The sequence below is a fragment of the Heterodontus francisci genome, chromosome 22 (assembly GCF_036365525.1).
Source record: "Heterodontus francisci isolate sHetFra1 chromosome 22, sHetFra1.hap1, whole genome shotgun sequence".
In the NCBI taxonomy this organism is placed as follows: domain Eukaryota; kingdom Metazoa; phylum Chordata; class Chondrichthyes; order Heterodontiformes; family Heterodontidae; genus Heterodontus; species Heterodontus francisci.
Genome location: NC_090392.1, coordinates 83,394,400 through 83,407,281, shown reverse-complemented (window position 1 = coordinate 83,407,281; position 12,882 = coordinate 83,394,400). Strand labels below are relative to the sequence as shown.

The window sequence follows — 12,882 nt, the reverse complement described above, 5'->3', positions numbered from 1 at the left end:
ATGGTTTCACAGGTCGGCGCAACATCAAGGGCCGAAGGGCATGTACTGCGCTGTAATGTTCTAATCTAATCTAATTAAATAGAGTAAGCATAAATGGGTAATTTTCTGATTGGCAAGATGTAATGAGTGGTGTGCCACAGGGATCAGTGCTGGTGCCTCAACTTTTTAAAATTTATATAATTGACTTTGAGGAAGAGACCGAAGGTATGGTAGCTAAATTTGCTGATGAGAGAAAGGTAGGTAGGAAAGCAAGGTGTGAAGAGGACATGAGGCTACGAAGGATGTAGATAGGTTAAGTGAGTGGGCGAAGATCTGGCAAATGGACTATAATGTGGGGAAATGTGAAATTGTCCATTTTGGCAGGAAGAATAAAAAAGCCTATCTAAATGGTGAGAGATTGTGGAGCTCTGAGATGCAGAGGGATCTGGGTATGCAGGTACCGAAAGTAATGAGGAAAACTAATAGAATGTTATTGCTTATTGCAAGAGGAATTGAATACAAAAGTAGGGAGGTTATGCTTCAGTTACACAGGGCATTGATGAGACCACATCTGGTGTACAGTATTGGTCTCCTTATTTAAGGAAGGATGTAAATACGTTGGAAGCAGTTCAGAAAAAGTTTACTAGACTAATACCTGGAATGGGCGGGTTGTCTAACTAGGGAAGGTTGGACTGGCTAGGTTTGTATCTGCCGGAATTTAGAAGAGTAAGAGACGATTTGATTGAAACATATAAGATCCTGAGGGGTATTGACAGGGTAGATGTGGAAAGGATGTTTCCCCTTGTGGGGGAATCTAGAACTACGGGGTCACTGTTTAAAAATAAGAGGCCGCCCATTTAAGACAGAGATGAGAAATTTTTTTCTTTGAGGATGGTGAGTCTTTGGAACTCTCTTCCTCAAAAGGCAGAGGTAGATAGATTCTTGATAAGCAAGGGAGAGTGAAAGATTATCGGGGGTAGGCGGAATGCGGAGTCGAGTTTACAATCAGATCAGCCATGATCTTATTGAATGGCGGAGCAGGCTCAAGGACCCAAGTGGCCAACACCTCCTAATTCGTATGTTCATCTCCAGCCTCAACTTGTTCAACGCTTTTCTTCCCAGTCTCTTAAGCTGTACTGGAAATAAACAGTCCCTTGTCCATTTCTTCCCCCTTTCCTTATTGGAGCTTTAATCTGTCTTAGTCCTCTGGAAGTCTCTCCTTAAACCATTCATCTTGTTACCCCTCTTTCCACCATTAGAAGCCTTCTCAAAGCCTATATTTTGAACATGTGTTGACTTCTTCCAAGCCATTGCAATTTGTAGATTATTCACACTGATCAGCACTGGCTGATCATGAGAGAGAGCGCAATCCAGCTAATTTTTTTAGAACATGTCATACAATAAGAAGCAAAATCAAATCAAAGCTGCAAAAGCTATTTTCAGGCTCACTGCTGATTACACTCTTTGGCAAAACCAAAAGACCAATTGTATTCTGTAAAGCAGTAATTTTTTAAAAAAAAAGTAAATTCAGAGCTTTAAAAGCTGGCAAGGACAAAGCAGAAATAAAGGATTATATTGCTATATTGAAATTTAGACTTTTAGCAGAGCGGTCTGTTTTCCTTGCTCTTGGCTGTTGGTCTCTTGGTCACTCAGTGACCAATACAAATATATTGTTTGCACCAGAAGTATCTAGTTCCTCTACAGTTGAGAGAAAATGTCCATACCAACATTTGCAAAAACTTTTCAATACTGGAATATAAAATCTAGCCTCTGCTAGTGTTGAGTACTAAATTATGATGCCTAAATTATTTAGGTGACAGGAATGTCGTCTTATTGCATTTTCCAGTGTTTAAAATTTTTTGAAAAATTTGGTGTACATATTTGCCTCATGTTCTCAGCCTATACATATATTAAACTTAAAAAGCAATTGAATATCTAAAAGAATGAAGCAATCCCAGACAGGAGCTGCCCATCTCTCAAACAAAGAACAGTACAGCACAGGAACAGGCCATTCGGCCCTCCAAGCCTGCGCCGATCTTGATGCCTGCCTAAACTAACACCTTCTGCACTTCCGGGTCCCATATCCCTCTATTCCCTTCCTATTCATGTATTTGTCAAGATGTCTCTTAAACGTCGCTATCGTATCTGCTTCCACCACCTCCCCTGGCAGCAAGTTCCAGGCACTCGCCACCCTCTGTGTAAAAAAAAAAAACATGCCTCGCACATCCCCTCTAAACTTTGCCCCTCGCACCTTAAATCTATGTCCCCTAGTAACTGACTCTTCCACCCTGGGAAAAAGCTTCTGACTATCCACTCTGTCCATGCCGCTCATAACTCTCCTGGCTAAACATCACGAAGAACCTACAACCAAAATAATATGAAAGCCAAAGGCAGGCTACTGCTGATCACTTTTAGGACAGAGCCATCGGACTAGTAATGCAAAACCTCAGAGTACCTGATGATAAAGATCCTGGCCAATGAGTATCACAAGTGATTACAAGTTGGTATTGCATACCTCTACCACCTAGAAGAACAAAGACAGCAGATGCCTGCAAACAACACCACCTGCAAGTTCCCCTCCAAGCCACATATCATCCTGAGTTGGGACTATATCGCTGCTCCTTCAGTGTCACTCAGTCAAAATCCTGGAACTCCCTCCCTAACAGCACTGTGGGTGTCCCTACACTACACAGAATGCAATGGTTCAAGGTGACTCACCACCACTTGTTCAAGGGTAATTAGGCATGGGCAATAAATGTTGCCCTTGACAGCGATGATCACATCTCAATAACAAAAAAACCTCTCCACCCCACCCAAAACCATGTGATCTCCAGAGGCAAAATTACAGATAAAAACCTGCGTCAATTTGGGGGATGGGAATGAGAAATTCCTCTCTGAACCATCTACGAAATCCAAACTAGTCCAGGATTTCATTGGCCCTCAACTTCCTGCAATACCTACATTTTCTAAGAGTTGGTGAGTGCCCCAACCAGAAACGGCTCCAGCTCTTGCCTGAAAGATTTTGGGGAGTCAGTATCTACCACATGAGCCAGCAAGGCCCACCTTTCTCTGGGAAAGGAACCACCTCCTGACATCAAACCAAGATCTGGCCTTATGCAACTTAGAATTGTGATCCCTGGTACTCCCTGACCTATTTAACTGAAACGCAATCTGTTCCCTTCATTGTCTGATAAACCAAAAGGTTCAGTGCAGTGTGCGTGCCTGGGAATTTGGGTCAGTGCATTGGCAAGTACAGGAATGTGTGCTTGAATCTGATCTTTTTTTTGCTCAGCAAGAGAGAAGATGGCTAGTAGTAGTGAAGGCTACCAGGAAATTCTTCCAGTTAGTGTGTGCTTTCTTGTGCGTATACCACTACTCCTGTCCATAACCTTTAATAATGCATGAATGCACCATCACCTTGCACATGGGGTGCAGCGCGGCTTCACTAGAATGATTAGGGCTAAAAGTTAAATTGAGTACAGGCTGCAGAGACGAGGCTTGTGTTCCCTTGCATTTAGAAGATTAAGGGGCTGATCTAATTGAGATATTTAAGATGATTAAATACATTTATAGGGTGGATGGAAGCAAGCTATTTTCACTGGGGAGTCCAGAATAAGGGACATGATCTTAAAATTATAGCTAAGCTGTTGCGGGATTATGTCAGGAAGCACGTGTTCACAGAATGGGTAGTGGAAAGGTGGCAAACCTATCCCCAAAAAGATGAGGCTGGCAGTGAATTGAAAATTTCAAAAACTTTGATCGATTTTTGTTGGGTAAGGATATTAAGAGTTACGAAACCAAGGAGGGTTAATGGAGTTAAAACTAAAGATCAGACATGATCTAACAGAATAACAAAACAGGCCTGAGGGTCTGAATGGCCTCCTTTCTGTTCCTATGTTGTAACAAGAATTCCAAAGTGCTTTGAAAATAACCAGACATTGAGAAGGATAAGATGGTGACCAACTACATAATCAAAGCAGTAGGTTTTTAAATGTTTGAAGGAGAGGAGCAAGGTAGCACGGTAGAATGTGGTGGGGAGAGTTCAAGTCTTGGGCTAAGACAGTTCCGCCCTGTGGCTGAAGACTGAGCAGATGTAACGAGGATGCAAAAGAAGCCAGAATAAGAATACACAGTGCCTGTAGGGACCCAGGACTGGAGGAGTTTGCAGAAGGAGGGAAGGATAAAACTATGAAGGGATTTAAGATGAGGATAAGACCTTGAAATAAATGCATTGAGAAATAGGAAGCCAATGAAGGTTGTCGAGGACAGTGCTGGCCTTCATACGGGGTAGGATGTGAACAACAGTATTTTGGGTGAGTTGCAGTTTGTGAAGGGCAAAACGTGGGAGGAGAGTATTGGAGCATTCAAATGCAGATTGTGAAAAGGATAGAGAAGCGTTTTTGCTCACTGGGTGGCAGTGAGAAGGTAGGAGTAGAGATAGGCAAGGTGTAAATGGACAATGTTCATCTAGAATCTACTATTTAAAGCTCTAATTGGTGCAAAGCAAACATTGAGGTTGTGCACTGGCATGAAAATTGGGACTTGAAGTGCAGAGACTTAGAGAGCCAAGCAATATGGTTTTGTTGATGTTGATCATCCAACGTCCTCTCCTGGTCCCCATGTTAGCCAATAATGTTAACCGTTCTCTCTCTTCAGGTGTTGTCCCTCTCCCCTTTTAAATCTGCCATCATCATGCCTCTTCTCAAAAACCCAACCCTTGATCCCACCATCCTTGCAAACTGTATTACCTCCCAAATCCATTTCCATTTTACCCAGAACTCCATGTTTGAATCCCTCCAATCAGATTTCCGCCCCTGACACAGTACCGAAACAGCTATCAACAAAGTTGCAAATGACATTGTTAGACCAGGTGGGAAAGAGGTCTAGGGTTCCCTTTAAGCCTTCACCTGGTCTTGCTGTAATAGGGTTTAATTTTAAACACACCGTGTTTTTAGCTCCCCCGTGGTGAATCCTTGTTCACCACTTTCCAATTATAAGGCAAAGAAACCAGAACAACAGGTTTTCTCAGGTTTAAAGAAGAAAAGTGAAATTTTATTAACCTAATTAGAGTTTAAGTTTAACGCCTATGGATACATGACGCGCCCACGATAGCATGCACACTTGATACACACATGCAAATAGTCAGAAAGAAAACAGAAGAAATAAAGTGGAAAAGTTTGAGGCAATATCTGAGGGGGTTTTTTGTTACGGGTCTTCAAGCTCACTGTAGGGTCCTTGATTGTAGGTAGATCTTGGTTTTCGTTGGGGCCCAGTATTCTTCTTAAACCTTGTTCGCTGTCGGAGACTTCTCTCGTGTGCTTCATGTGTCTTCAGTGGATTCGGAAGCTGGTGAGAAAGATGGGATCAGTCAGGAGAGGCTGTGGCGAGCCATCCAGGAGAGTTCTTAGTCCAGGAGCATTCTGCTTTCTGCAGGCTCTCAGCTCAAACTGTACAATTCAGAAACCCCCAGGTTGCCAAGCAGGTTAGTCATGGACTAACTGGTCTGACCATGTTTTGGTTCTGTGTATTGTATGTCAGGGAATGGTCCTTTGTCCTTTCCAAGCACTGTCTGTTAACTAGCAGTCGTTGTAACAGGCCTTCTGTTTTTCCTAGCAACAATTTCAAATGTAATATTCATGTGGCAAAATTAATAATGCCTCATTCTTGGCAGGTGGGGGCTTGCAGGGCAACACCCTATGTGACTGACAAAGGTAAACATTTTCCACTCGTCTTTCACGACCTGTAAGAAGCCTTTGACATGATTGAGCACACCATCCACCTCAACGCTGTCGTCAGCTGGTGGGACTGCTCTCACCTGGTTCCATTCTTATCTGTCTAATAACCAGAGAATCACTTGCAATGGCTTCTCTTTCTGCTCCTGCACTGTTACCTTTGGTGTTTCCCTATCGTTGATTCCCTCCTATTATCTACATGCTGTCCCTCAGTGACATCATGCAAAAGCACAGCATTAATTTTCACATGAATACTGACAACTCCCAGCTACTACCTCACCATCACCCCTCTCAACTCCTCCACTCTTCCTAAACTATCAGACTGGATGAGCAGAAATTTCCTCCAATTAAATATTGAGAAGACTGAAGTCATTGTTCTCGGTCCACGCTCCAAACTCTGTTCCCTAGCCACTGACTCTATGCCTCTCTGGCAACAGTCTGTGATTAAGCCAGTGTGTTTGCAACCTTATTGTCACATTTGACCCTGAGATGAGCTTCCGACCTCACAATTGTGCCATCACAATGACCGCCTATTCCATCTCCGTAACATCACCTGATGTCGCCCCTGTCTCGGCTCATCTGTTGTTGAAACCCTCATTTCAGTTTTTTTTTAAAATTCGTTTGGGGGATGTGGGTGTTGGCTGTGCCAGCACTTATTGCCCAACCCTAAATGCCCTTGAGAGCTTGGTGAGCTGCCTTCTTGAACCGCTGCACCTTTGGAGTTCAGCTTTTTTGTCCACGTTTGGATCAAGGCTGTAATGAGGTCAGGAGCTGAGTGGCCCTGGCAGGACCTAAACTGAGCATCAGTGAGCAGCTTATTGCTGAGCAAGTGTCACTTGATAGCACTGTCGACAACCCCTTCTGTCACACTGCTGCTGATCAGGAGTATACTGATAGGGCAGTAATTGGCCAGGTCGGATTTGTTCTGCTTTTTGTGCACTGTTACCTAGTCTAGACTATTCCAGTACACTCCTGGCTGGTCTTCCACATTCTACCCTCCGTAAACCTGAGGTCATCCAAAACTCTGCTGCCCGTGTCTTGACTCGCACCAAGTCCCATTCGCCTATCACCCCTGTGCCCAGTGACCTACCTTGACCCCCGGTCAAGCAACATCACGATTTTACAATTATCGTCCTTGTTTTCAAATCATTCCATGCCCTCTTCCCTACCTATCTCTAATCTCCTCCAGCCCCACAACCCTCTGTGATAGCTGCGCTCCTCTAATTCTGGCCTCTTAAGCATCCCTGATTTTAATTGCTCCACCTTTGGTGGTCATGCCTTCAGTTGCCTAGGCCAGGGTTGTCCAACCTTTTTGGGTGGAGGGCCATTACGATTTCTGCGCGGCCCAGGGGAGCTGGTGAGCAAAATTAGAAAAATAAAGTCATCGTACTAATAAAAACAACAAATGTGCAGAATCTTTACATGAGCAAGACTAATTTATTGACTTACTTTCTCATCACTATATTGAAAACTGATTCAGTGACATACCTGGCATTACTTTTGCTTGCATAAGTAGTCAATCTCTGCCTGCATGCTTGATGTAGCGATGCAGAGTATTCTGGATAGATGTCCATCTTTCAGGAGAGACCTTGATCTCTCTCTCCCCTCTCCCCGTGCTGTGTGTGTGTGTCTCGTTCTCTCTCCGCTGCCACCCCACCCCACCCCTCGCCGCCTCCAGGACCAGAGGACACAAATTGAAAGTTTTGTGCAAAATATGCAGGGGGAATATGAGGAAGCACTTTTTGCGCACTGGGTGGGAATGGCCTGGAACTCGCTGCCCACAAGGGTCGTGGAAGTGGAGATGATCAATGACTTAGAGAGAGTTGGATGGCCACCTGAGAGAAATAGATTTGCAGGGCTATGGAGATCGAGCTGGGGAGTAGGACTGACTGCATAACTCCGTGAAGAGCTCGATGGACAGAATGGCCTCCTTCTGTACCGTAAGTAAATGACACTTTGAATCTCCCTCTCCCCTCCCGCCTCTGTCTGTCTGTCTGTGTCTCTCTCTCTGCCTCCCCCCCTCTCTGTGTCTGTCTGTCTCTCCCTCTTCTCACCCCCCCCCCCCCCAAAAAAAAAACCCAGTCTCCTTCTCCCCACTTTCTCTATCTCCTCCCCCCCTCTCTAACCCTCTCCACCCACCCGCTCTCTGTATCTCTCTCCCGCCTCTCTTTCTCCACTGTGTCTCTGGTGTTCCCCACCCCACCCTCGGTTCTCTCTCTGTCTGTCTCTCTCTCTCTCAGTTGCAGAGAGTGGAATCCTCAGCAGATGTTTTTAAAACATCTCACTGTCAGTTTCACAGGTGACAGCCGCTGACAGTGGGAACAGCCGTTTTCCAACAGACTCGGGGGCTTTCCGGCCGGTTTTTCTAAAAAAAAACTCGGAACCCACCGGAAAACCCCGAGTTTGTTAGGGAACGGCTGTTCCCAATGTCAGTGGCTGTCGGCTGTGAAACTGACAGTGCAATGTTTTAAAAAAGGCTGCTCTGTAAGAAGACAAAGGGAACTTTCTCATCTCCAGTCATGGTGAGGATGAGGAGTGGCCCCGGGAACAGTTGTAATCCCGTGGGCCGGATCCTGGCCCGCTGGCCGTATGTTGGCCAACCCTGGCCTAGGCCTTAAGCTCTGGAATACGCTCCCTACAGCTCTCTGACTCTCTACCTTCTTCCTTTTAGACACTCCTTGAAAACTTTTGGTCATCTGACCTAATATCTCCTTATGTAGCTCGGTGTCATATTTTGTTTTATAATCCTCCTGTGAAGCACCTTGGGCTATCTTATTACTTTAAAGGCACCATATAAATATAAGTTGCTATTGAATTGAAGTTTTTTTTCACCTGGAGTTGATTGCTATGTAGTTGGATAGCACCATAGTAGTTGAAGGTGGCAGTGAGAGGGAGTTGGGAGTAGTCAGTATACATGTGAAAGCCGATTCTGTGCCTGCAAATGATGTGGCCAAGGGACAGCAATGTAGATCAAAAGATTGGGTGCTTGAAGAACGCTTGGATGACTGAGAGGTTGAGCCAGAAACCAAAGCAGGAGATGTACTGATTTTGTTGGAACAGGTAGTTAGTTAGGCCACACTCAGAATATTGCGTGCAATTCTGGTCGCCACACTACCAGAAGGGCGTGGAGGCTTTGGAGAGGGTGGAAGAGTCAGTTACTAGGGGACATAGGTTTAAGGTGAGAGGGGCAAAGTTTAGAGGGGATGTGCAAGGCAAGTTCTTTACACAGAGGGTGGTGAGTGCCTGGAACTTGCTGCCAGGGGAGTCGGTGGAAGCAGGTACGATAATGACGTTTAAGAGGCATCTTGCCAAATACATGAATAGGATGGGAATAGAGGGATACGGTCCCCAGAAGTGCAGAAGGTTTTAGTTTAGGCAGGCATCAAGATCGGCACGGGCTTGGAGGGCCGAATGGCCTGTTCCTGTGCTGTACTGTTCTTTGTTCTTTGGGTAGCAGTGGAAACCATTTCAGCGTGTGCCAGAGATATGAGAGTGGAGAAGGCTGGATTTTGGAGTGGGGACATTTATCTGGTAGAAACTGTGCATGAAAACCTTGGTCTTTTTGAAAAGTGAATCAAGCAGACCAAAAGCCAGAGTTTGAAAAAAAAAAGTCAGTGACATCACAGGAAAGCTGCAAGGTGATTGGTGAGTCACTGCTGTTAGGGAATAGCTCTAAATAGCTGGGTTAGTAACTAAGGTAAGAAAGGTCTACAGTTTATTTTCATATAGAGTAAGTGTTTTTTAGGGAGTTCTGTAGTAATGAGGACCAGGGAAGAAGGGCCCTAGAGTAATTGATATTATTTGATATTAAGTATCTTCCAAAAGGTTTAATTTAAAGGTTAAGTCATGGCAGGAGAGCTCAAAGCCGTGGTGTGCTCCTCGTGCTCTATATGGGAAGCCGGGAACAATTCCAGTGCCTGGGACCAGCATGTGTGCAGGAAGTGTCTCCAGCTGCAGCTCCTGGAAGCCTGGATTTCAGAGCTGGAGCGGCGGCTGGGGACACAGGAGCATCCGAAAGGCGGAGAGTATCATGGATAGCATGGATAGAGAAGTGGTCACACCGCAGGCTCAGACTCCATAGGCAGGAAGGGAATGGGTAACCACCAGGCAGAGCAAGAGGACTAGGCATGCAGTGCAGGAATCTCCTGTGGCTATTCCCCTGCAAAACAGGTATACTGCTTTGGATACTGTTGGGGGGAATGGCCTCTTGGGAAAGCAGCACAGCCCTTTTCGTTGCACTACAGTTGGCTCGACAGCACAGGGGAGGAGTAAAAAGTGTGGGGATTCAATTGAAAGGGGAATAGATAGGCGTTTCCTGGCCGCAACGAGACTCCAGGATGGTATGTTGCCTCCCTGGTGCTCGGGTCAAGGATGTCTCAGTGGTTACAGGACATTCTGAAGGGGGAGGGTGAACAGCCAGTGGTCGTGGTACATATTGGTACAAACAACGTAAGTTTAAAAAAAAAAAATGTCCTAAAAGCAGAATATAGGGAGTTATGAAGTAAGTTGAAAAGTAGGACCTCCAAGGTAGTGATCGCAGGATTACTACCAGTGCCACGCGCTAGTCAGAGTAGAAATAGCAGGAAATATCGGATGAATATGTGGCTGAAGAGACGGTGTGAGGGGGAGGGTTGTAGATTCCTGGGACATTGGGACCGGTTCTGGGGGAGGTGAGATCAGTACAAACTGGACGGGTTACACCTGGGCAGGACCGGGACTGATCTCCTAGGGGGGAGTATTTGCTAGAGTGGTTGGGGAAGGTTTAAACTAAAATGGCAGGGGGATGGGAAACTTTGGAAGGAGTCAGAGGAAGGGGTATCAAAGATGAGAACAAAAGAAAGTAAGGGGAATAAGAAAAGTGATAGGCAGAGAAATCAAGGGCCAGAATCAAACAGGGCCACAGTGAAAATTAGTGGGAAGGGGACAGGTAATGTTAAAAAGACAAGCCTTAAGGCTTTGTGTCTTAACGCACATCGCATTCGCAATAAAGTGGATGAATTTATAGCACAAATAGATTTAAACATGTATGATATAGTCGGGATTACAGAGACGTGGCTGCAGGGTGACCAGTGATGGGAAATGAACATCCAGGGGTATTCAGTATTTAGGAAGGACAGACAAAAAGCAAAAGGCCGTGGAGTTGCATTGCTGGTTAAAGAGGAAATTAGCGCAATAGTGAGGAAAGATATTAGCGCTCACGATGTGGAATCTGTATGGGTAGAGCTGAGAAACACTAAGGGGCAAAAATGTTAATGGGGGTTGTATATAGACTCCCAAACTGTAGTGGTGATGTTGGGAATGGCATTAACACTAAATTAGAGGCATGCGATAAAGGCACATCTGTAACTATGGGTGATATTAATCTGCATATAGATTGGGCAAATCAGATTTGTCGCAATACCGTAGAGGAGGAATTCATCAAGTGTATACGAGATGGTTTTCTGCACCAATACGTTGAGGAACCAACTAGAAAACAGGCCATCTTAGACTGGGTATTGTGTAATGAGAGAGGCATAATTGACAATCTAGTTGTGCGAGACCTCTTGGGGACGAGCTACCATAGCATGATAGAATTCTTCTTCAAGATGGAGAGTGACGTGGTTGATTCTAAGACTGGGGTCTTGAATCTTAGTAAAGGAAGCTACGAAGGTATGAGTCGCGAGTTGGCTATGATGGATTTGGAAACGCTACTTAAAGGGGTGATGGTGGATAGGCAATGGCAAACATTCAAAGAGTACATTAGATGAACTGCAACAATTGTTTATTCCTGTCTGGCGCAAAAGTAAAACTGGAAAGGTAGCCAAACTATGGCTTACAAGGGAAATTAGAAATAGCAATAGATCCAAGGACGAGGCATTTAAATTCGCCAGAAAAAACAACAGACCTGACGATTGGGAGCAGTTTAAAATTCAGCAAAGGAGGACCAACGGATTGATTAAGAAGGGGAAAATAGAGTACGGGAGTAAGCTTGCGGGCAACATAAAAACTGACTGTAAATGTTTCTGTAGGTATGTGAAGAGAAAAAGATTGGTGAAGACAAATGTAGGTCCCTTCCAGTCAGAAACAGGATTTATTATGGGGAACAAAGAAATGGCTGACCAACTAAATGCATACTTTGGTTTTGTCTTCACGAAAGAGGACACAAATATCATACCAGAAATGTTGAGGTTTAGTGAAAGGGAGGAACTGAAGGAAATCAATATTAGTAGAGAAATGGTGTTGGGGAAATTGATGGGATTGAGGGCTGATAAATCCCCAGGGTCTGATAATCTACATCCCAGAGTACTTAAGGAAGTGGCCCGAGAAATAGTGGATGCATTGGTGGTCATCCAAGATTCTATAGACTCTGGAACAGTTCCTACAGATTGGAGGGTAACTAATGTAACCCCACTATTTAAAAAGGGAGGTAGAGAGAAAACAGGGAATTATTGACCAGTCAGCCTGACGTCAGTAGTGGGGAAAATTCTAGAGCCCATTATCGAAGATTTTATCGCAGAGCACTTGGAGAACAGTGGTAGAATCGGACAGAGTCAGCATGGATTTACGAAAGAGAAATCATGCTTGACAAATCTTCTAGAATTCTTCGAGGATGTAACTAGTAGAGTTGATGAGAGGGAGCCAATGGATGTGGTTTATTTGGACTTTCAGAAGGCTTTCGACAAAGTCCCACATAAGAGATTAGCATGCAGTATTAAAGCAATTGGGATTAGTGTATTGCGTTGGATAGAAAATTGGTTGGCAGACAGGAAACCAAGAGTAGGAATAAACAGGTCTTTTTCTGAATGGCAGGCAGTGACTAGTGGGGTACCGCAGGGATCGGTGCTAGGACCCCAGCTATTCACAATATATATTAATGAATTAGATGAGGGAACTAAATGTAATATCTCCAAATTTGCAGATGACACAAAACTGGGTGGGAGGGTCAGTTGTGAGGAGGATGCAGAGAGGCTTCAGGGTGATTTGAACAAGTTGAGTGAGTGGGAATATGCATGGCAGATGCAGTATAATGTGGATAAATGTGAGGTTATCCACTTTGGTAGCAAAAGCAGGAAGGCAGATTATCATCTGCATGGCTATAAACTGAGAGTGGGGAATATGCAACGAGACCTGGGTGGTGTTGTACGCCAGTCACTGAAGGTATGCATGCGAGTGCAACAGGCAGTAAAAAGGG

The 12,882-nt window shown here is 44.7% G+C and overlaps 1 protein-coding gene across 3 annotated transcripts in view; it reads left to right on the top strand.

Annotated features, from left to right (window-relative positions):
* The window catches only part of tbcelb (tubulin folding cofactor E-like b), a 100,245-nt gene that overhangs the window by 27,619 nt on the left and 59,744 nt on the right, over positions 1-12,882 (top strand). Inside the window, exon 1 of one of the 3 annotated variants that reach the window (XM_068054199.1) lies at positions 7,232-7,651. The exons of the other annotated variants lie outside the window; for them this stretch is intronic. Within the exon in view, the coding sequence (XP_067910300.1) occupies positions 7,625-7,651 (27 nt within the window). The 5' untranslated portion in view covers positions 7,232-7,624. Of the gene's footprint in view, positions 1-7,231; positions 7,652-12,882 lie in introns of those variants that run through there. 3 annotated transcript variants of the gene reach the window in all.